Source organism: Loxodonta africana, chromosome 15 (genome assembly GCF_030014295.1).
Source record: "Loxodonta africana isolate mLoxAfr1 chromosome 15, mLoxAfr1.hap2, whole genome shotgun sequence".
Taxonomy (NCBI): Eukaryota; Metazoa; Chordata; class Mammalia; order Proboscidea; family Elephantidae; genus Loxodonta; species Loxodonta africana.
In genome coordinates, this window is record NC_087356.1 from 62,018,166 (window position 1) to 62,043,130 (window position 24,965).

At 42.5% G+C, this 24,965-nt stretch overlaps 2 protein-coding genes across 4 annotated transcripts in view; one reads left to right on the forward strand and one right to left on the reverse strand.

Annotated features, from left to right (window-relative positions):
• Window positions 1-12,094, reverse strand: part of SPA17 (sperm autoantigenic protein 17) — a 28,570-nt gene extending 16,476 nt beyond the window's left edge. Inside the window, exon 1 of the mRNA XM_023557014.2 lies at window positions 11,941-12,094. Coding sequence (XP_023412782.1) covers window positions 11,941-12,094 — 154 coding nt within the window. The remainder of the gene's footprint in view (window positions 1-11,940) is intronic.
• Window positions 1-24,965, forward strand: part of SIAE (sialic acid acetylesterase) — a 112,151-nt gene that overhangs the window by 45,614 nt on the left and 41,572 nt on the right. For 2 of the 3 annotated variants that reach the window (XM_023557096.2, XM_023557097.2), the window contains one exon: window positions 18,059-18,220. In XM_023557096.2, the coding sequence (XP_023412864.1) occupies window positions 18,097-18,220 (124 nt within the window). In that variant the 5' untranslated portion in view covers window positions 18,059-18,096. Of the gene's footprint in view, window positions 1-13,862; window positions 13,965-18,058; window positions 18,221-24,965 lie in introns of those variants that run through there. The other variant, XM_003417488.4, reaches the window with a different exon arrangement.

A 24,965-nucleotide genomic window follows, 5' to 3' on the forward strand; every position in this document is an offset into this window, starting at 1 on the left:
CTGCACCACCAGGGCTCCTTGCAAGTCCAGTAAGGCAATAAAAAAGGGGAGAGGGTATAAAATTGGAAAGGAATAAATAAAACTTTGTTTTTGCACATGATATGATTTTCTGCACAGAAAGTTCTAAGACGTTCAAAAAGTTCTAAATTATGAGTAAATGCTAGATTTCTTTCCTTTCTTTAGGGACAAAAACCAAAAACCAAACCTACTGCTGCTGAGTTGATTCCACCTCACAGTGACCCTATAGGACAGAATAGAACTGCCCATAGTGTTTCCAAGGCTGATATCTTCAAGGAGGCAGACTGCCACATCTTTCTCCTGCCGAGCAGTTCCAACCGCCGACCTTTCACTTAGCAGCTGTGGGCTTAAAACCACTGCACCAGGACTGCTGTGTAATTTCATCAGAAATTACAGTGGTCTGTCTGGTTGCCTCTCTTTTTACGATCTTTATGGGTCCAGTGACAACCATTGCTGAGATCACTGCTTAGATCATTACAGGTTGCATAACGCTGATGTTCTAACTTGATCCTTACTTCTTTGTTTTCCGGAGTACTCAATAAAGAAAAAACTTTCCCTCATCAACTATTTGGTTGACCTGAGGTACAGTTCTTACAGAAAAGGTAGGTTAAAGGTTTGATTCTTCTCCTTCTTCATCAGTTTTCAGAATAATTAGTTGGTTCCCCAGAATCCTCTGACCAAGAACAGTTTGAAAAAATGTATCATACCAGGTTAAATATTCACGAATATTTAACAAATTGAATGAATTTCAATCCATTGCATTTGTAACTCTTACCGATGTGATAACTGTCTAAAATTTGGCCAGTGGGAGCTTATTCAGGTGCTCAGATGCTCCCTGAGTTCTCTGTAAACAAATCTAGTAATCTTTAATTGCCTGTTTTTTGATATGGCAAGATGTTCGGACTCATTTTATATATTTCCTGCCCGTTTCATGGAACTGGCTAGTTCTCCAAGAAGCCCTGGCTCCTGGGAAATGGTATTTAGAGACCACAGTCTAGCGGCTAGGTGCTCACTGCTACTGTGTTGGTCATTGTTTCAAGGCCTTTTTTTTTTAAAAACAGAGCTAGGAAATACTTATTTTTTAAGGTGAAAACATATCATGTCACATCAATTTCTTTTTCAGTTCATACTTAGGATTACAGGATTTTATTAACTTCTTTGATTTTTATATTTGTATGTAAATTTTCTTACACTAAAAATCTTATTCCTAATGCCATTAGCATAGTCATTTATTTGCTTTGTCCTACCAATTATAAAAATAATTTCAAAATAACCATACTATAATATTATTAAGAGGTCTGGGTAGCACAGACGCTTTGTGCTTGACTACTAATCTAAAGGTTGGTGGTTGAAATCCACCTAGTGGCACCTCAGAAGAAAGGTCTGCTGATCTGTTTCCATAAAGATTATAGACAAGAAAACCCTATGGAGCAGTTCTACTCTGTAACACACGGGGTCACCATGAGTCAGAATTGACTCGAAAGTAATAGGTTTTTTAAAAATTATTTTTAACAATTGTTACTAAAAACAGTTGAGGATTTTTTTTTCCCTAGTTCATTTTATTTTTAAGATATATCCACCAGGGATGTGTAGTCAAATTACCATTATAAAATCACTTGAGATAATTCCCTGCTGTGTGGTTGTTATAAACCTAACTCTTCTTTTTTTAATTTTTATTGTGCTTTCAGTGAAAGTTTACAAATCAAGACAGTCTCTCACAAAAATTTATACATGCCTTGCTATATACTCCTAATTGCTCTCACCCCAATGAGACAGCACAATCCTTCCCTCCACTTTCTCTTTTGTTGTTCGTTAGGCTAGCTTCTGACCCCCTTCGCCCTCCCATCTCCCCTCCAGACAGGAGATGCCAACATAGCCTCATGTGTCTACTTGATCCAAGAAGCTCACTCTTTACCAGTATCATTTTCTATCCCATTGTCCAGTCCAAACCCTGTCTGAAGAGTTGGCTTTGGGAATGGTTCCTGTCTTGGGCTAAAAGAAGGTCTGGGGACCATGACGACCAAGGTCCTTCTAGTCTCAGTGAGACCATTAAGACTGGTCTTTTATGAGAATTTGGGGTCTGCATCCCACTGCTCTCCTGCTCCCTCGGGGGTTCTTTGTTGTGTTCCCCGTCAGGGCAGTCATCGGTTGTAGCTAGGCACCATCTAGTTCTTCTGGTCTCAGGCTGATGCAGTCTCTGGTTTATGTCGCCCTTTCTGTCTCTTGGTCTCATAATTACCCTGTGTCTTTGGTGTTCTTCATTCTCCTTTGCTCCAGGGGGGTTAAGACCAATTGAAGCATCTTAGATGGCCACTTGCTAGCGTTGAAGACCCCAGATGCCACTCTCCAAAGTGGGATGCGGAATGTTTTCTTAATAGATTTTATTATGCCAGCTGACTTAGATGTCCCCTGAAACCATGGTCCCCAAACCACCGCCCCTGCTACGCTGGTCTTCAAAGTGTTCCATTTATTCAGGGGACTTCTTTGCTTTTGGTTATAAACCTAACTATTCTAGGTTTGCTTGTTTTTAGCTGCCGTTGGGTTGGTTCCAACTCATCATGACGCCCCATACAATAAAACAAAACACTGCCTGGTCCTCTGCCATTTTCACAATCGTTGTTATGCTTGAGCCCGTTGTTGCAGCCACTGTGACAATCCATTTCGCTGGCCCTCTACTATACCAAGCATGATGTTCTTCTTCAGGGACTGATCCCCACCTGATAACATGTCGAAAGTATGTGAGACATAGTCTCACCAGCCTTGCTTCTAAGGAACATTCTGGTTGTATTTCTTCCAAGACAGATTTGTTTGTTCTTTTGGCAGTCCATGGTATATTCAATATTCTTCTTCAGCACCACAATTCAAAGGCATCAATTCTTCTTCAGTCTTCCTTATTCATCATCCAGCTTTTGTATGCATATGATGCGATTGAAAACACCATGGCTTGGGTCAGGCACACCTGTCTTCAAGGTGGCATCTTTGCTTTTCAACACTTTAAAGAAGTTTTTTGGAGTGGATTTGCCCAATGCAATCCGTCTTTTGATTTCTTGATTGCTGCTTCTATGGGTGTTGATTGTGGATCCAAGTAAAATGAAATCCTTGACAACTTCAGTCTTTTCTCCATTTATCATGATGTTGCTTATTGGTCCAGTTGTGAGAATTTTTGTTTTCTTTATGTTGAGGTGTAATCCATACTGAAGGCTGTGGTCTTTGATATTCATTAGTAAGTGCTTCAAGTCCTCTTCACTTTCAGCAAGCAAGGTTGTGTCATCAGCATATCCCAGGTTGTTAATGAGTTTTCCTCCAATCCTGACACCCCGTTTTTCATACAGTCCAGCTCCTCTGACTATTTGCTCAGCATACAGACTGAATAGATACGGTGAAAGGATACAACCCTGACACACACTTTTCCTGACTTTAAATTACAAAGGATCCCCTTGCTTGGTTCGAACAACTGCCTCTTGATCTATGTACAGGTTCCTCATAAGCACAATTAAGTGTTCTGGAATTCTCATTCTTCCCAATGTTATCCACAATTTATTATGATCCACGTAGTTGAATGCCTTAGCATAGTCAATAAAACACAGGTAAACATTTTTCTGGTAATATCTACTTTCAGCCAGGATCCATCTGACATCAGCAATGATATCCCTGGTTCCACATCCTCTTCTGAATCCAGCTTTAATTTCTGGCAGTTCCTTCTTGACATACTGCTGCAGCTGCTTTTGAATGATCTTCAGCAAAATTTTACTTGTGGGTGATATTAATGATATTGTTTGATAATTTTCACATTCAGTTGTATCATCTTTCTTGAGAAGAGGCATAAATATAGATCTCTTCCAGTCGGTTGGCCAGGTAGGTGTCTTCCAAATTTCTTGGCATAGACGAGTAAGCATTTCCAGTGCTGCATCCATTTGCTGAAAAATTTTCAGTTTCTTCATCTTTGGCTTTAGTGGTTGGTGTGTAAATTTGAATAATAGTTGTATTAACTCGTCTTCCTTTTAGGCCTATGGATATTATTCTATCACTGACAGTGTTATAATTCAGGATAGATCTTGAAATGTTCTTTTGACCATGAACGCACCGCCATTCCCCTTCAATTTGTCATTCCCGGCATAGTAAACCATATCATTGTCCAATTCAAAATGATCAATACCAGTCCATTTCAGGTCACTAATGCCTAGGATATCGATGTTTATGTGTTCCATTTCATTTTTGGTGACTTTCAATTTTCCTAGATTCATACTTTCTACATTTTAGGTTCTAATTATTAATGGATGCTCGCAGCTATTTCTTCTCATTTTAAGTCGTGCCAGATCAGTAAATGAAGGTCTGGAAAGCTTGACTCCATCCCTGTCATTAAGGTCGGCTCCGCTTTGAGGAGGCAGCTCTTCCCCAGTGATCTTTTGCTGCCTTCCAACCTGAGGGATTCATCTTCTGGCACTATATCAGACAATGTTCCACTGCTATTCTTAAGGTTTTCACTGGCTAATTCCTTTTAGAAGTAGACCACTGGGTCCTTGGCCTGGTCTGTCTCAGTCTGGAAGCTCAGCTGAAACCTGTCCGCCACGGGTGACCTTGCTGGTATTTGAATATGGTGGCATAGCTTCTAGCATCACAGCAACATGCAAGCCCCCACAGTATGCCAAACTGACAGACATGGGTTTTGCTTATGGTTGTTAAAAATTGCTTAACATTTTTTGGATTTAATTTTATATGTTAAACATTTATATAATTCTAAATTCAATATGGACAGGACAGTGTTTTGCTCTGTTGTACACAGGTTTGCTGTGAGTCAGAACCGAGTGACGGCACTTAACAACAACAACAAATTCAATATATATCCAGAGCTTACCTTCTATCCAGTACCCTCTACCCTGGTTCCCTCTCCCCCTAGACGTAACTGTTACTTTTTTAAAGATTTATCCTTCCATTTAAAAAATATAAACAAATGGTTCATATCAGTCTCTCCCTTGTTAGACAAATGGTAGCATACTAAACATAATTTTTCTACCTTGCTTTTTTTTCCCTTAATATGTATGCTGAAGATCACTCCATATATTTCTGTCTTAGGCTCGGTTCTTTACAGCAGCAAAATCAATGTATACGTATACACATACACACACACACACACGTGTGTGTGAGAGAGATTTATATCAAGGAAATGGCTCATGCGGTTGTAGGGACTGGAAAGTCCCAGGTTCATTGGTCAGGCTGGGGGCTTCTCCTGACTCACGTACCAGGAAATATATTAATTTGCTTAATCAGTGAAACCACATCTGGCACAGGAGCTGCAATTGGAGTCACCACCTGGTTAGGTTTTTGATAATCCACTGTCATTCTCCAAGATCCATCTGTTTTTTGCACAGGCCAAATAGAATGTGGTGGGAATCACCATCCCTGCATCCTTTAAGTCCTTGATGGTGGCAGTAATCTCTGCAATCCCTCCAGGGTTGCAGTATTGCTTTTAGTTTAGTATTTTCTTTGGTAGGGGCAGTTCTAATGGCTTCCACTTGATTTTTCCTACCATAATAGCCCTTACTCCACTTGTCAGAGACCTAGTGTGGGGGTTCTTCCAGTTGCCAAATATACCCATTCCAATTATGCATTCTGGAACTGGGGAAATCACTACAGGATGGGTTCAGGGACTGTCTTAGTTATCTAGTGCTGTTATAACAGAAATACCACAAGTGGATGGCTTTAACAAACAGAGGTTTATGCTGTCACAATTTAGGAGACTAGAAGTCCAAATTCAGGGTGCCAGCTCCAGGGGAAGGCTTTCTCTGTCTGTCAGCTCTGAGGGAAGATCTTTGTCATCAATCTTCCTCTGGGCTGGGAGCTTCTGACTGCAGGGACCTTGGGTCCAAAGGATGCATGTGCTCTTGGTTCTTCTTGCTTGGTGGTAATGAAGTCCGTCTCCGCTCGGTTCTCTCTCCTTTTACCTCTTGTAAGATATAAGGTGATACAGCCTACACCCCAGGGAAATTGCCCTCACACTGGATCAGGGTTGTGACCTGAGTAAAGGGTTTTACTTTCCACCCTGAGCCTCTTTAACATAACCTAATCTTGACTCATTAACCATAGACAGAGATTAGGATTTATAGCACATAGGAAAATTACACCAGATCAGAAAATGGTGGACAAGCACACAATATTGGTAATCATGGCTTAGCCAAGTAGACACACATTTTTGGGAGACACAATTCAATCCATAACGGGGACCCACCAGACCCACCGTGAGCCGAACCTGAGCTAAGACTCCATTAATAACCTGACCTCCATATGCCCCCAACTCTGACTGGTGAACCACAGTGAAGTTTTGGGTCTCCTGGAATTAGCATCAGTTCAGATTATCCAGTGATCCCCAAAAAGTCTGATTATTTCCTTTCCCCAATTAACAGTCACTGCTGGTGGCACAGTGATTAAGAGCTCAGGCTGTTAACCAAAAGGTTGGCAGTTCGAATCCACTGGCTGCTCCTTGGAAACCCTATGGGGCAGTTTGGAGAAAGATTAACAGTATAAATTTTTGGCAGTGTAGTAGGGTCCTTCCTCAAGGGGACTCAGCCTCCCCTTCATTCAGGGGGTTGTGGGTCTGTAAACTGGCTCAAGTCTGGGAATTGATTGAGGGGTGGTGACTATTATGACAATTCAAGTTAGACCGCTGTTCACTTGACCTAGAATTTTTCCGCTTATACAGATGAAGTAAATATTTAGTAGATATTCAATCTATTTCCTTCTTCTGCAGTATACCAAGGCAGGTCTTGTACTTCAACTTGATTTAATGCAGGCCACCTGTTATCCATGCTTCACTGAACCAACCAAATAAACAATTAGATCCTTTCTGAACCTCTGAATGAAGAATCTGTGCTTAGTGGGCGCATATCAATAAACTCAGATTGATCCAACTTTATGTTTCTTGCACCATTATCCCATACCCTAATAGCCATTCTTACACATATTCCCCAGATTTCTGTTTGTACATATTAGAGAACTCAGGAAATTCTTTTGGAGTGTAGCATATCTCCTCCTGTGTCAACTTGGCTAGGCTATGATTCTTAGTGGTTTGGCAGACATTGGACTGATTGCTAAGCAAATTAACCATCACATTAACCTGTTGTGATATAAACTGCCAATATTTTTTTTTCTCACTTTGTCATTTTATTTTCCTTATGGTGATTTTTGTCATGTAAAAGTTTACTTTTATGTTATCAGTTTTATCAATCTTTTTCCTAATTGCTTCTGGAACTTTGAATCTTAGCTAGCAAAGATTCTTCTTAAGTTATAGAGAAATTTACCTACATTTTCTCCTAGTATTTGCATGGTTTCATTTTTTAATATTTAAATCTGAGATCAACTTGGAATTTATCCTGTTGTATAGGGTAGCTATGAGTCAGAATTGACTCCATGGCAATGGGTTTGGTTTTTTGTTTCGTTATATGGTTTCTTTGTTATCTAGTGCTGCTATAACAAAATGCCACAAGTGGATGGCTTTAACAAAGAGAGATTTATTCTCTCAGTCTGTTGTTGTTATGTGCCGTCAAGTCAGTTCTGACTCATAGCAACCCTATAGGACAGAATAGAACTAGATAGAGTAGGGTTTCCAAAGAGTAGCTGGTGGATTTGAACTGCCAGCTTTTTGGTTAGCAGCTGAGCTCTTAATCATTGTGCCACCAGGGCTCCTTCTCACAGTCTTGAAGGCTAGAAGTCTGAATTCAGGGCACCAACTCCCAGAGAATGCTTTCTCTCTGGCAGCTCTGGGGGAAGGTCCTTGTCTTCAATCTTCCCCTGGTCTAGAAGCTTCTCATCTCAGGGACCCTGGGTCCAAAGGATATGCTCATTCCTGGCTCTTCGTTTTTGGTGATAGGAGGTACCTCTCCTCTCTGCTCAATTCTCTCTTGTATATCTCAACAGAAATAGACTCAAGATACAACTAATTCTGTAGATTGAATTCTGCCTCATTAACATCATAGAGGTTAGGGTTTACAACACGTAGGAAAATTATGTCAGATCACATAATGGAAGACAACCACACAATACTGGGAATCATGGCATAGCCAAGTTGACACACATTTTTTGGGGACACAATTCAATCCACAATATTCTACCCTTTGGCCTCCTAAAATTCATGTCCTTGTCACATGTAAAACAAATTCACTCCATCATATTATCCTAGAAGTCTTATGTCAACTCCAAGTGCAAATTCCATCCTGGGGCAAAATTCCTGTTCATCTGTGATATTTAGAATACAAGTTATCTGCTTGCAAAGTAAAAATGGTGGAACAGGCACAGACCTTTTAGGCAATGGTCCTGCCCTCCAGACTCTGTGTGTTGGTCACACTCTCCAGATTCTGGGTGGAAGCCCTTTAGCCTTGGGCTTCAGCTCTGCCTTCCAGGCCCACTGGGGTGGCAACTCTGCTCCCTCATGTTTGGGCAGCCCCATTCTTCTAGTCCATCTGAGTGGTGACTCCACCCCCTTGTCCTGCAGACCCCATTCTTCTGCCCCTTGGGCATGGCAGCTCTGCCTTCTTGGCTTTGGGCAGCAGACCTGGCCCATGCCTGTGGCACTCATGAAAGTAGCCCCACACTCTGGAATCAAGTTGGTGAAGATCTTACTCTTTGAAAGCTAGCAGGCTGTGGGCCCACCCTTTGAAACCCCAAAGGCCATGGCTCTACCCTTGGAAACCCAAGAGGTTGTGGCCCTACCGTTTGAGACTGAGGCAGCTCTGCTTCCTGTGTTCCTTGTCTCTTCAGCATCTGCTTCATGGTTCCTTGGCCTCTTGTCCCTTCAGGCCTCACCACTCGTGTCTGTCCTACTGGGACAAATGTTCCAAAGCTCTTTAGCTCCACTGAAAAACGCCTGGAGGAACCCCACTCTGCTAGTACACTTCGGCCAGAAGGCACTCAGCCTTCTTGCTCTGTGGTTTGACAAGTCTACTTCCACTGTTAAGTGCCTGAAGACACCCCACTGTGGCACGGAGCCTCCTGCACAAAGACACTCAGCTCTCTTGCTCTCTGGGTAGGCTCCCGTGATGTCTTGTGCTGGTCTTCTGGTTCTGCTGCTGCTATTTCTCTGCTGCTGCTTCTCACTGTCTTCACCATCTTCAGTGTTACAGCTCTCCTCACTTCTTCAGACTCCTCACCAGAGTTGTCTTTGATGACCATAATTCCACCAACAGTCTCTTCAAAGCAAACCAGGCTTTTACTATTAGTCACTTTAAAACTCTTCAAGCCTCTAACCATTCACAGTTTCAAAACTGCTTCCACAGTGTAGGTATCTGTTAGAGCAGCACCCCACTCTTGGTACCAAATTATGTCTTAGTTATCTAGTGCTGCTATACTAGAAATACCACAAATGGATGGCTTTAACAAACAGATTTATTCTCCCATAATCTAAGAGGCTAGAAGTCCAAATTCAGGGTGCCAGCTCCCAGAAAATGCTTTCTCTGTCAGTTCTGGGGGAAGATCCTTGTCATCAATCTTCCTCTGGTCTAGAAACTTCTCAGCACATGGACTCTGGGTCCAAGGGATGTGCTCACTTCTGACTCTTCTTTCTTAGTGGTAGGAGGTCCCCCTCCTCTCTGCTCAATTCTCTTATATCTTAAAAAAAAAGGTTGATTCAGGATATAGCCTAATTCTGTGGATTGAATCCTGCCTCATTAACATAACTGCCCCTAATCCTGTCTCATTAACATCATAGAGGTTAGGATTTACAACACATAAGGAAATGACATCAGATCACATAATGGAGGACAACCACACTATACTGGGAATCATGGCCTAGCCAAGTGACACATTTTTGCAGGGCACAATTCAATCCGTAATACATGGTGTAAGGAGTTCCTGGGTAGTGCAAATGGTTACCCATTGGGTGGAAGGTTAAGCAAATGGTTAAGCGCTGGTCTACTAACTGAAAGGTTAGCTATTCAAACCCACCCTTAGATGCCTGAGAAGTAAGGCCTGGTGATATGCTTCCTTTCAGGGTCACAGCCTTGAAAACCCCATGGTGTGCAGTTCTACTCTGCACACATGGGGTTTCTGTGAGTTGGAATTGACTTCATGGCAACAACATGGTTTAAGGACTTGATCCAATTTATCTTTTTCTATTTTTATCCCAACATCATTTGTTAAAAAGTCCATTATTCCCTACTGATTTGACCTACTACTTATACTGTATACCAACACGTTTCCTGCCCCCCAAATCAGAGTTAAGCCTGGTCATCACTTATGAGGAATGCTGGCATGAGAATTCTTGTATTGTGTGGGAGATTGGGTTACAGGACCTTAATGATTTTTGTTCCCTTTTTGTAGAGATTAAATTCTGACGCTTTGTATTAGTTGGATAATTCCTGTCTGGTTGACATGGTGGAAATGGGTGTGGTACTTAAATTTTTTTCAAATAGTTTTACCCATTGTTTATTAGCTAGTATCCTGGGCCGTTAATCTGAATCACCAATTGCTTTAATCACCGTGATCCGGTAATAATGACTCGAATGTTTTTGTAATGGGATGTTTCTGAGTTCTAAAATTAAATACATGACTAATAACTTTTTATTGCATTAATTGTAAAATTAATGTTATAATAACAAAATTAAATTAATGCTCATTACGATTTACCTCTTACCCCTAAAAATTTCTCCTAATGACTTCCCCCGATCAGAAAAAAGATAATTTATCAAAGTGTTTGCAGTGGCAGGCATTTAAGCTTCAAACTGTGCAATAAATATCCACACTGACTGAATATGGAAAAGACCAGCAACGTTCAGGAAACTGGCAGTGATTCTGAGCCCTGCTAGCAGAAGGCAAAGGCTAGAGGTTAGAGCTGTGCAGTGTGTATGGGAGTTGTTTGAATTCAAGCCTCAAGCTAAGTTTCCTCCCTCTGTATAATGATTTTAAATGGAATGTTTATTTGCTCGTGGATATGTCTAGTCACCTTTACCACTCTGTTGGAACACTATCGTGAAAAGTAATGATGATGACAGGTTTTTCTTGACTAGAAGAGATGATAACATAAAGATTGTTCTAATCAAGAATAGGTTTTTTTGTATAAACTTATGGCCATAATAATTCCCATCCCGACACTGGGTCAGGTCCTGATAACCATGAACCTTCAAGGCAGGTGATTTAGAAATTTTATTTATGAACGTGAAGGAACTTTGTTTTTTCTCTTTCAACCAAAGAGTCACTTTAGCATGTATCTTAGACTCTGGGCAGGATGGGACCTTGAGAGTATAAAGGAAGAGTGTAAATTACCTTCCGATACTATGAAGTTCACTCAAAGCAGCTTGCCTTGAAAGCAGTTTGTCTGTGCACCTTTACTGTAGAACAGTTTCATACACCCCCAATGAATACCAATGTATTTTAATCTAAAGAGTGTAGAATTATTTTTTGCAAATCAACCTTTAAAGAAAACTGCAAACTCTCCTCCTAGGAAAGATAGACAGCCAACTGTCTGGGTGATGTAGGGAACAAACAAACAAACAAAAAAAACCAAACCCGGTGCCGTTGAGTCGATTCTGACTCATAGCGACCCTATAGGCCAGAGTAGAACTGCCCCATAGAGTTTCCAAGGAGCGCCTGGCGGATTCGAACTGCTGACCCTTTGGTTAGCAGCTGTAGCACTTAACCACTACGCCACCAGTCTGCTAAAAAATGGATGACTACGATCTTTTGCGGTCCCCTTCCACCCAGTATGTCCACGAGAAATATAGTGAAAAAGGTCTGGGTAATAAACTAGTAACCTTCCATAATGTGAAACCTATTTAAGACAACTTGTCAAAAAGGCACATGCTGTTTCAAATTCTGTTATTTGAAGTCAACTGCCTCAAAAAGATTTTCTGTGGAATGGGGATGGTCTTAATTACACCATAACCAAATGCTTAGTCTCTTATTGGAAAAAAAGATGCCTATTTTTAAAAAGCTTACTCTCTCTTTTCTCTAGAAGGTTCTCAAAATATGCTGCTGCAAAAGCTGGTATATTGTCCGGTTGCTCCCTCAGAATCTCGCGTGTCAGCCCTTCAAGAAGATTCCCAAATCCTTGTGGAATTCGGTAGTGGGTGTTGGAGAATGGAATCGACATCTCCTTGGAAGGAACTGCCTATCGTACCTAGAGATTCATTAAAGAGCACTGTCTTTAAATATGTATGATTTTATTTATGTAATCACAACTATGACAACAATTATTTCTGAGACCCAAATTTTGTAGACTTCAATTCTTTTTTTCCAACACGAGTTCATACATGTATTTTAAAAAGTTTTGACTTCTCCATTATTAATTAAAAACCTAAAAATCTATTGCCATTGAGTCGATTCCAACTCATAGTGACCCTATAGGACAGAGTAGAACTGCCCCCATAGAGTTTCCAAGGAGCGCCTGGTGGATTCAAACTGCCGACCTTTTGGTTAGCAGCTGTAGCTCTTAACCACTAGGCCACCAGGGTTTCCAAAATCCAACTCATGGTGACCCCATAGGATAGAGTAGAACTGCCTCATAGGGTTTTCAAGGAGCACCTGATGGATTTGAACTGCCAACCTTTTGGTTAGCAGCCATCCTCTTAACCGGTACACCACCGGGGTTTCCATTATTAATTAGAACATTACAAATACAGGCCCATTTATTAGGCTGAATACTTCTTTAGAAAATTAGGACAATCACAAATTTTTTCACTATAACGGTAAATATTTTTTCTCTCCATCCCTCTGTCTTTTGGTTCTTAGGAGGAGATGGTAATTTTTGCTATCTTACAGGAATTTAGAGAGAATCATGATTAAAAACCTAGCTTTGCTGAATTCATTATAAGTTGCTGAGAAGACCCTGTTTAGGAAATTAGGCAGGTGGTTATATCTACAACAAACAAACGAAACAAAAAACATTTTTAAAAAGTTGGAACTAGTCCTGGTTCTAGAAATTCCCCCAATTTGTTGAATGAAGACGTTTCACACTTAATCTTTTCTTTAGCTTCCATTCATGAAGCCTGACTTCTAAACAGCTGTTTACTCCGAAGTGGAGCAGTAGGCAAGGTCATGATTTTGAAAGCCTAGTTTCCAAAAAACCCTGGGGCAGTTCTACTCTGTCCTCTAGGGTTGCTATGAGTCCTAATCGACTCAAGGGCACTGGGCTTTTTTTTTGGTCTCCAAAGTTTTCAGGGCCTTTTATTTTTTGGGTTTGTCTTGACCAGGCCTTCTCTCCCTGTCTTGGAATATACGGGCTAGATTAAGGGTAATTGCCAAGCAGCCGGTTAGGCTACTATGAAAAGAACATGTAGGGATCTGGTCTGTTCATGAGATTGTCAATGCGGAATGAAAGCGGAGGCCGGATCCATGGAGTGTTTTTTCTTTCTTTTTTTTTGAGGGGCAGGAGATGAGGCATTGAATCAGTCTAGGATTGTGAAAAGAAGGGCTGGTCAGACCTGGGGAGTGTAGGGCGGACGGAAGGGAAAACCTGGTCTTGCCGGGGGCTGGATGTGGACGACCTGGGATTGCGGACTTGGGCAGAATAGGCTGCCTTGGCTAATCTGCACCAGTATTCCTGGCGTATGTCGGGGATCCTGAGAGAACACGAGACACGAAAGGAAAAGGCGAGGTCCTGGTTTTGGAGAGGAAGTGGGGAAGCCGCCTCACCTCTTCTTTCTCTCTGAGCTGGTGCCGATGGTTCCGGTTGTTTTTTCTCGTTGCTGGGTAACCGTTTTTTTCTTTTTCAACTACGGCGGCCGAGAGGGTGAGAGGCACCGCCTCGCCCTGAGGCCGCGGGCAGCTTCGCGGATTCAAGGGCACGCGAGGGGTGGAGTCACCTCCTCCACCCTGCTCCGCTCCGGCCCCGCCCCCACGGGCCGCGCCCCCAGCTAGCCCCCACTTCCGGAGTCCCGCGCGCTGGTGATACATCATGGTCGCACCAGGATTGGTGTTTGGGCTAATGATGCCTTTAATCTTGTGGGTCAGCAGAAGTGCAGGTGAGGCTTCCCGGCCGAACCCCTGCCCCTCAGCCTGCGCCGGCCCCGAGATCCAGCGTCCTCTGCAGGACCCCTACCGGTGCCCCCCTTCTCGGGATCGGGAAAGGAACCCGGGCCAGGAGCTGGGATCTCAGACCCAGACTTAGGGTCGGTGCTTCGGCCCTAACGCTTCCTGCACCATTGTGGGATGCCTTCTTTCTGACAGAGTGTGTCGAGGGCAGAGGGAGAGTTGGGTTTGTCTGAGTGCGGAAGCTCAAATATACCCAGACTGAGGCCCTCAGGGTCTTTGAGCAGCTGCAGGGGAGCTGGGTGGGGAGGGGGTGCAGCTAGTTAGCTAGTTAGAAGCTAGTTAGATACTATTGGGAAACAGGTGACTGAGTTATCCAGACATTTCAGTGCTGCCCGCACAGTTGTGCCTTGGGGAGGTTTGCTTAAGGCTGGGTTCCTTGGGGGAATTAAATTTTACTAGTTTAAGTAGTGATTAGGGCTAAGAAACAACCCTCTCACTGGCTCAGAATATTTAAGGCTCTGCTGTGATTTCTGGTGCAGTTACAGATATTGGTGGTGGAATAATATGCGTGACTTTGGAGAGGAGGGTGACTGGCGTTGGGCTATTGTTTAGGTCAGATCCTGTCATTTGAATACATACCCCTGTCCTCACAATAGGCAGGCTGGGCAAGTGGGTTACATGCATGGAGAAACCAGAAGAGGGAATCTGTCTGCTAGCGTACAGTAATAATGATGGACCTATTTTTTTTTTTCAAAACCACCGCAAGAGTGGATCCCAAAGAAATGAAAGTTGAGCTGGGAGAATGGATTGCAGAAAAATGACTGCTGCTCTACCTAGAAACCCCCAGAAATACCCCAATTCAGACAGACTGAAGCTCAGTATGTGTTTTTTTCAGGGAGTGCAGACTAGCAACACTGCAGTGTTCGTTCCCTGATGCTTATCTCCCTGTGCTGTGACCTTTGGGGTCCATTATATGAGGTAGGGAGAAGATGAAAAGATTAGGGACATATTTTATTAGTTTTTCTGTTAAAGGTTGTTAACATCAGTGTTTAATCTCTTTTGGGTCATATTGTTACATCATCTTCATTAACGTTGGCTGTATTTCTCATTCATTAATGCCTTATTTGGTTGCATCTGCTGACATCTTCAGGTTGTTTTCCCTGCTCCCGTTTTTATCACATAATATTTGATACATACAAAAGTATGTGTGACAATAAAACAACAAAATGAACATACCACCCAACTTAGGCACTAGGACATTGCCAGCATTATTGAGGCTCCCTGTATGTTCCCCTGCAAACCTACCCACCAGCTCCTCACCAGAGGTAAGCACTGTCCTAATTGCGTAAGCCCACTTTTAATGATGATCTCTTTCGCCACAACACTAATCCTGTTTTTCTTCTCCAATCCCCAAATGAAAAAATCCAAGACCTAAAAAAAAATTCAAATGTTAAACGTGTCTTGTGTTTGACAAAAGCAATTACTAGGTCTGCCCCCACTTTCCAGTCTCCTGTTTCTGTTCATTGCTCAATTCCTTGGTAATGTTCCACTGTATACAGTTGCTAGCTTGGAATTTGAGCTTTACAAGGACAGGGAGTATGACTTTTGTTTGATTTACCATCAATAGCTGGCAGAGTGGGAATCAGGTGGCTTGGTTTCTAGCTCTATCACTAACTGCCTATGTGATTTTAGACCAGTCGAATAAGTTTAATGTCTGTAAAACTGGTTCAGTGGTAGAATTCTCACCTTCCATGCAGGAGACCTGGGTTCAATGCCTGGTCAATGCACCTCCTGTGCAGCTACCGGCTGGAGGCTTACGTGTTGCTCTGATGCTGAATCGGTTTCAGTAGAGCTTCCAGATGAAGATGGACTAGGAAGAAAGGCCTGACAATCTACTCCTGAAAGTCAGTGAATGAAAAGCCTATGGATCACAACAACAATAATGTGTCTAGCACTGTATCTGCTACTTGTGAGCTTCTCAGTAGAATGTAAGATTCCTGCCGGCAAGGATTTTTGTCTTTTTTTTTTCATTCCCCCATCCTTTCTCGTTGTTAAATCTCCAGTGCTTAAAATCATGTGTGGCATAAAGTCCGCATCAGTAAATATTTGTTGAATTAATTAACGAATGTGATAAAACCAAAACCAAACCTGTTGCCGTCAAGTGGATTCCGACTCGTAGAGACCCCATAGGACAAAGCAGAACTGCCCCACAGGGTTTCCAAGGAGTGGCTGGTAGATTCGAACTGCCAGCTTTTTTGGTTAGCAGCCGACCTCTTAAGATATGATAGCTATTTAAAAAAAAAATGCTTAACGTTCTTGGGTTTCAGTCTCTTGATCAGTAGGCAATGAAGATTATACCCTAGAGGGTGAAAGATCTGTGGCATCTCTAATATCCTTTATGCTAGAATGGAGGAATGCATAAAGAGGTTCAGGATGTGTCTGTTGGCTGTAACAGTGACTTGGAGAGGCGTTTCCCCCAGACTGTGGACCACTGGCTGCACACGGCTAGAGCCCTTCCTTTGCGTGGACTCTAGGCTCATACAACTGCTAGCCAGTTTTCCTCACTCCTTTCCACCACTCTCACCCTACTTAGCCCTTATGCCTTTGGCTTTCGTTTTTTGTTCCATAGCACCTACCCAAGACGAGGCCCTCCCACACATGTGCCTCTCTGTTTCCCCCAGCAGGCTGCCAACGCGCTTATGCAATCCTGTGTGTTGTAGTCTCTTCTTGGAGAGATTTGCTCGTGGTAGCTGTGCATCTCTAGCCCCGTAGGTCTTCTGGGTGATCTTTGATTGTCATGTAGGTTTCATTATGGAACTAGTTCATAAGAGAGAGCTGAAGATTTTTAGGGACTGGGCTGATATTCAAAGAGCAGGATAAATAGGCCACTGACTGAGTATGTGTAGGAGACTTCATTAGCTGTCTGCCTTGTTAAGTATAGCCTACGGGGCCGTCATCATTTGTAGCTTTCAGGGAGGAAAATGTCAACCTTGTTAATATGCTCTTTCCTGTCTGTTATTTTTATTTAAAACTCATTTAAAAAATATTCATTTTGTTAATTATTTTCTGCTAAGGATTTTGTCTTCTTTTGTTCAGATATACGGGGATGTAATAGAAGGAACTTTATTTTTTTCCTTATTAAATTTTGATGAGGAACTCACTGAGATAATTTGGATCAGTGCTTGTTAATAATAAAATAATTCAGTATAGGCTAGATGTTAAAAATAGGAACGGTCTCATTAAAGCGAATTTTTATGCAGTCTTGCTAGTGAATCTCTAGAATAGAACCCACAGTGCTTCCTCTTGCTCTTTTTGTATAATTTTGCTTGTAAAATGGGCAAAGTTGGGACGAACAATCTTTGGTTGGGCTTTTTTGACTTATCTCTTTCTGACCTTATTTTTGTGTCTTGGTTCATCAGAATTTACCTTAGGAGGAAGCATACTTGTCACATTTGTAAGTGCTTATTTACAATTTTTAGTGCAGTACACTGGATTGTCAAAAAACCAGAACAAGGGGAATTATATGAGGGAAATTAACACTGGTAGGTTTTTTTTTTTTTTAGGTTGGAGAGGGGGAGATAAAAAGTGGGAAAAGAAAGATCAGAGGTTGTATTGGAGAGAGGCATGCTTCTTTAGCCCCAGCCATTAGGAGTGGGAGTGGGAGTGGGAGTGGAAAGTCAGGGAAGGAAGTGCTTTATTTTTCTTATAAACACCATCTGTGGCATGCGTAAAAGGAGCATTTTAGTGATTTGGGGGGAGAGAGCCAAGTGTTTAGGGCCAAGCCTGAGAGGAAAGGAAGATCAAGAGCTCTGAAGGGAAGGGGGTTTGTGGTGCATGGGTTACCCTACATTCTTTGAGTTTTCATTATTGGTCATCTTGTACCATGATGCATATTGTTGGAACCTGTTCTTGTTATGTTGCTTCCCTAATTAGGAGGAATAAGATCTAGTTTTAGATGATTAAAAGGACTGAGTATATCCAGATTCTCTTGTATAAAGACTCTCTGCTCATTGCAGTTTCACCCAAATCAGTTGGTGATGAATTTCCTGATGACGCCCTTCTAAGTGTTTGCTACATTTTTTAGGTGTTGATTTTCGCTTTGCTTCATACATCGATAATTACATGGTACTGCAGAAGGAGCCTTCTGGGGCGGTGATCTGGGGCTATGGCATACCCGGAGCCACAGTGTCAGTGACTGTGTGCCAAGTCCACGAGACTATCATGAAGAAAGTGACCAGTGTGAAAGGTAAGGCAGCCTGGCCCCTGTTTAGCTATTGTCTTTGTCTGCCACCTACTGGATCATCAGAAAAATGAATGCGTATGCTTTGAGTGTTTACCATGTGATAGGCACTGAGGGTGGAGTCTCTGGATGGTGCAAACAGGTTAATACCCTCATTGTTAACTGAAAGGTTGAAGGCCTGAATCCACCTGGGGGTGCCTCAGAAGAAAGGCCTGGTGATCTACTGCTTCAGCCTTTGAAAACCTTACAGAGGACAGTTCTACTTTGATACACATAAGGGCGCCGTGAGTTGGAATTGACTTGATGGCAACTGGTTAGGCACTGAAACAGAAAAATAAGACTAAGTCAGAGTCCCTGTCCTCACACAGCTCATGGAATAGTGGTAGTAGGTGGACATTGGTGGTGCAATGGTAAAAGAGCTTGGCTGCTAACCAAAAGGTCGGCATTTAGAATCCACCGGTTGCTCCTTGGAAACTCTGTGGGGCAGTTGTACTCTATCCTCTAGGGTTGCTATGAGTCGTAATGGACTCTGTGGCAACGGGTTTGTTTTTTTATTTTTTGTTTTGGTTTAAGACATATAGTGCAGTGTGATAAAAGCTATGATGAAAGTGTGTATAGGTTGTCATGGGATACCGAAGAAAACATCTAACTCGGATTGGGTGGTCATGAAAGGTTTTCACGGACGGTGACATTTGAGTGGAATCATTTATAAATAAGAGGCAATATGTAGAAGTGGTTGAACCTAGGCTATGGAGTTCATTGGATTGAGGTCCTGACTCTGTCACTCAGTGGCCATGTAACCTTGAAGATGTTATTTAATCTCTCTGTGCCACAGTTTGTTTGTAAAGTGGAAGTAATGGTAATAGAATTATTGTGAGGATTAAATGAATTAACATATGTAAAGTACTCATAACAGTGCCTGGCACATGATAAGTATGGAATAAATATTGGCTGCTGTTATTACTGTTTAGTCAGTCACTCACATATCATATTGAGTGTTTACTATGCCATGTACTATGCTAGGTACAGGCAATACAATGATGAACAAAGAAGATATAATTTCTCTCCAATGAAGCTCATGTGTTAGGGGAGGACATAGAAAAATAATAAGCAACAATAAGCAAAATGATAGGTGCCGCTATGGAGAAGTACAGGGTGCTCTGGGAGCACTTAGTGGGGATAATTAACTTAATCTAAGGCTTATCTTAAAAGATGAGTGGGGGAAGCAGATAGAGAGAATAGACTGGGCAAAGATAGGGAGGCATGAGCAAGCATGGGTCATTGGAGAAATGGCAAACAGGTTGGTTTGTTGGAACACAGGGCTGTGCGACTGGTGGTGGATGACAGATGATGTTGGAAAGGTAGGGAGACTTGTTTGTCCTTGCTAAGGAGTGTATCCTTTGTTCTGGATTGATGGATTTTAAGCAGCAAAGCAGTAAAATAGCACAATCAGATTTGTATTTAAAAAGATCGCTCTGGTAGCAGAACTCTGGATTGGAGACTGGTAAATCTAGAAGTGGACAGACTGATTGGCAGGCTGTTAAGCTATCAAGGTACAGGTTATGAGGACTTGACCCAAGATGGTGGCTGTGAGGATGTTCAAGAAAGAATGAGCAGCCTTGATGAGCAGGGAGGTTCTACAGAAGGATCTCTGTCTAGGGGAGACAAAGACGTTTGAGTTAGTGTATGGAGGAGGCAAAGCTAGATGTTACTGGTGCAGGAAAGCATGCTGGGACTGGGTCAGGTGGAGACCAGATGCATCTACATAGCTGCAGCATCCTGAGGTGAGGGTGAGACAGGTGAGGAGGCTACTCTGGGAGGTGGTAGAGTTAGTGTTGGAATTCAAGGTTTGAGCAATGACTTGACTATACATATGTGATGGGGAATCTTGTGGAAATTTTGTTGGCCTCTGAAAACAAGGATTGCCTAGTTAGTTCAGTTGGTACACAGTACTGATATCCAACCCAAACCAAACCAAAACAAAACAAAAAACCCAAACCCATTGCCATCGAGTCAATTCCGACTCATAGTGACCCTATAGGATAGAGTAGAACTGCCTCATAGGGTTTCCAAGGAGCGCCTGGTGGATTTGAACTGCCAAGCTCTTGGTTAGCAGCTGAGCTCTTAACCACTGTGTCACCAGGGCTTCAATAAGTATCTAGGAGGCAGAAACTACAAATTACTGTAGAGGATGATATGGAAAATACATAAATTTTATAACATTTAATTAAAAAAAATGTTCGTTTGCATTGTTTTTAGTCTTCCTCTCCCCTCTGCTCTACCTCACTCCTATGACTGTTCCAGGGCTACCGTTCGGGGTGGGCAGAGATGGGGCAGGAGGGTAAGTGGTGACGAGCAGAAATAAAAGGTAATAATTAAGGGATGAGCCTCCCTTTTCCTTTACAGTGATTGTGACTCTGCTCACTGATTTTGAGTTCAAGCCTATAAACATTTATTGAAGGCTTCTAATGTATAACATCACAGAGCTAGAAACCCTGGGAAATACAAAGGACACAGATAATGCCAGTCCTTGCACATTTACCAGTTCAGGTTCAAGTAATACCCTGATTGCTTCATTGCAAAGTCATGGGTGATTTGAAGTAACCAGTAGTAGCTTGAGGGAATTAGGTGATTCGTGGACAGTTGATGGTAATTTCACAGGAAAAGGGGTTGGCGGGGTAGTTCTGTGTGTCAGGCTTTCCATGTTGGCGTGGTAGAGAAGAAAGACATTCTACAAACCTGCTTCAGTGAGTGTCTTGCTCTGTCCCACCTATTCCACCTGTGAAACAAAATGGATGACGGATTATTTGGAACAAAGGATGTAGACATGTAGGGAATTTCACAGGGTAGAAAAGAATGCCTCTCAAAGGAGACACTACAGGGGATGCTGAAGGGTTGATTTTTCCTTTGGATTTTGATGAGGACTCTGGGACTTTCGGCCAGACTGCCTCAATTTGCCACCCTTTCTCCCTCTGTTAATATTTAATTTATTGCCTATAATCCCCTAGGTGCCCAGAACAAAGGGGGACTTATAGAGACTTTTGCCCAGCAAACTGACATTTGAGACATGGGAAAGTTAAAAGCCCAGGAATGAATGGGAATATGGGCAGGTATGGGGTCTGTTCAAACTGTGTTGCTAAGTGATGCATGATGGCCCTCTCAGACATAAGGGATAAAGTTGGGAGAATAGGATAGGTAATATATGTGGCAGTATGTGCCTGTAGGTAATAATATAAGGTATGTCTGTCTATGTTTGTCGTTATGCTTGATGTAAGTAGATAAAATTTCTCCAATTTAGAAAAATATAAAAAGCCTAAGAGTCCTTCTACCCCCCTTATTAGAGTGATGGCATGTATATTAGTTTTCTATGCTGTGTAACAAATTACCACAAACTTAGTGGCTTAAAACAACACCCATTTACTATCTCACAGTACTCTAGGTCTGAAGTCTGGTGAAGGTTTAGGTGGGCTCTCTGCTCAGGGTATCACAGGGTTGGAATCAAGGTGTTGGGCAGGCTGTGTGCTCACCTGGAGGCTCGACTATGGAAGGGCCTGCTTCCAAGCTCCCTCAGATTGCTGGCAGAATGTGTTTCCTGTGGCTGTAGAATTCATGGTAGTGTCTTGGCTGCTTTACGTCTCCGACCTTTAGGCCCTCTTTTAAGGGCTTCACCTTAGTAGGTCAGGCCCACCCAGGATAGTGTCCCTTTTGAATAACTCAAAGTCAGTGATTAGGGACTTTAATCACATCTGCAGAATTACTTTTCCTTTACCATGTAACATAACCTAATCATAAGAGTTACATCCCATCCCCTTTGCCATTTTCTGTTGGTTAGACACAAGTTACAGGTTCTGCCTACACTCAAGGGGAGGGGATTATACAACTAAACCAAAACCAAACCATTTGCTGTCGAATCAGTGCCGACTCATGGCAACACCATGTGTTAGAATAGAACTGTGCTCCGTAGGGTTTTCAGTGGCTGATATTTCAGAAGTAGCTTGCCAGGCCTCTGTGTGGACTTGAACTTCCAGCCTTTTGGTTAGCAGCCAAGGATGGTAACTGTTTGCAACCACCCAGGGACTCTAGGATTATACAAGGGTGTGACTTACTGGGTGTCACCTTGAGGTGTTCGTGTCACAGCATGTTATGCTTTAAGTAACTTACAATGAGTGGCTTTATGGACAGGAAAATATTTAAGCCTTTATTTTTTGCGTTCATATTTGGTGATGGTGGAAATGAACTTTTAGGTTACAGAATAAATACAGCTTGGTAAGCGGCAGTTTGGGCAGTAAGGCCTTCTTTACCTCCAAGCCACTTCCAAAAACCACTGAACCAATTACAGGGTTCAGTGGAGAAGAAGTGAATAAGGCTGTTTCCTTCAGCTCTAAGACTTTCCTCTTAGGAAGGGAAAGGTCATAGAGAATTTTTCTTTTTCTCTTCTTGGCATCTGAGACTTTGGCACAATAACCTGAAAAATAATTAACATCTGATATGAATAGCAAAAAGAAAAAGTAAGAACATACTTTGTGTTTAATTGTGTCTGTAGACAGATTATTTTAATTTTTTTTGTTCTTTCCATTTTGAGGTGGGGGTTGGTTGGGGAGATGGAGAGAAGATGGACGGAGGTGGAGAGTTCCTTACTTATGCCCTTGGTTGGACCATGCAGTGAAGAGGAACAGTAAGAAACAGGCCCCCATATATGCTGTTAGACACAGAAACACAAAGTCCTCGTCAGTTTGTGTGGCTCTTTTATCGGTATAAGCCAGGGCCGGGGTTCACGTTCTGCTGTTTACCTGTGGAGTGCCTGGTACACGGTGAGCACTCCACACAGGGGAATGATAGAGGGAGAAAATGAGCCTTCGTAGATGGTGAGGAACCAGAGATGTCAGTGTGATGAAAATGGGAATTTATAGAAACATGGGCCTGAATTGGTAAAAGATAGCAAGTGATTAAAAAACCAAAACCAAACCCATCGCTGTTGAGTTGATTCCAACTCACAGTGACCCTAAAGGACAGAGTAGAACTGGCCTCTACAGTTTCTAAGGAGCACTTGGTGGATTCAAACTGCTGACCTTTTGGTTAGCAGCCAAGCTTTTTACCAGTGCACCACCAGGGCTCATTGTTAGTTGGCATAAAGTCGATTCCAACTCATATGCCAGTAACCCGATATGTTGCAGAATAGAACTGCTCCATAAGGTTTTCAAGGCTATGACCTTTTGGAAGTAGATTGCCAGGCCTTACTTCTGAGGTGCCTCTGGGTGGGTTTGAACTGCCAACCTTTTGGTTAGTAGTCCAGCATTTAACCATTTGTGCTATCCAGGGACTCCAATTAGGACCTAGAAGGAACCAAAACAGCTGTTGCTCAGAAAACCTATCAGGATCAATAGAAAACCAGTGGATGGTGAACTTGTAATCCTTTGTGGTCGGTGACTAAATTTTATTTTTTGAACTCAACCTAAAGGACATGATGTAGTGTCTAAAAACTACAAATAGACTTCATTGGCCTATGGTGAGCTCCACTTCAACAACCAGTCCTGACCTGACAAGCCAAGGACTAGTAATCACTTATAAACATGGTGGTTTATGCCTCTGAGAAACAGTCTTCACAGGGATTACTCTCCTTTGTGTAGACTTCATAGGAGTAGACCTGCATTGTTTTAAACTAATCATTTCTGAGTGAATTTGGCAGTTAGTAACCTCTTTGTGGTGGATCAGGTTTCCCCTCCCTGTTTGACACTTCACTTAACTCCCGTTGTTGTGTCAGATTTCATTTTTCTTTTATCAAATGGGGGAGGAAAAAAAGGTAGAAATGAAAAGAACTTGAGGACTAGCACAGAAGGAAGTTCTCCAAGGTCATCCATGAAGTTGGAAGGAGATTTCTCTGGAGGGCAGTTCTTGGGGAATAAGACTCGGGTCTTAATGCCTACTTTCTTCAGACTCTTTAGGCCCTGGGGGGAGCTCATCCTCTGGCAGTATTATGCTATTGCTATTTTTTGCCCAAATATTTCACCCTTCTTGTTGTCTTTTGGAGCCCTGGTGGTGCAGTGGTGAAGAGCTTGGCTGCTAACCAAAAGGTTGGCAGTTCGAATCCACCAGCTGCTCCGTGGAATCCCTATGAGGCAGTTCTGCTCTGTCCTATAGGGTTGCTATGAGTTGGAATCGACTCGATGGTAATGGGTTTCATGGTTTGGTATTGTCTGTGACCAATTACCACAGAGTGAGTGGCTGAAAGCAGCAGAAATTTATTCTCTCACAGTTCTGGAGGCCAGAAGTCTGAAATCAAGGTGTTGACAGGGCCATGCTCCTTCTTTGCCTCTTCTGGCTTCTAGTGGTTATAGGCAGTTCTTGGCATTCCTTGGCTTTCGGCAGTGTAACTCCAATCTCTGCCTCCATCGTCACGTGGTTGTCTTCCTTCTGTGTGTGACCGTGTCCAAATTCCCTTCTTATAAGGACATCAGTTACTGGATTAGGGCCCACTCTAATCTAGTGTGACCTCACCTTAACTGGACTGCATCTGCAGTGACCCTATTTCCAAATAAGGCCATACTCACAGGTTTCGGGTGGGCAGGACTTTTTAGGGGACACTATACAATCCAGTACAGGCAGCACATCTTTTCAGAAGCTCTGATGAAGGTAGTTCTCTTCACCAGTCATGTTGCCTGGACTGGGGCTAAGTGTAAACAGTGAATTCATGGCAGTGACTAGGAATAGAATGTGTGGTAGTAGAAGTAGAAGCGGTCCTGTGCTAGGTTTC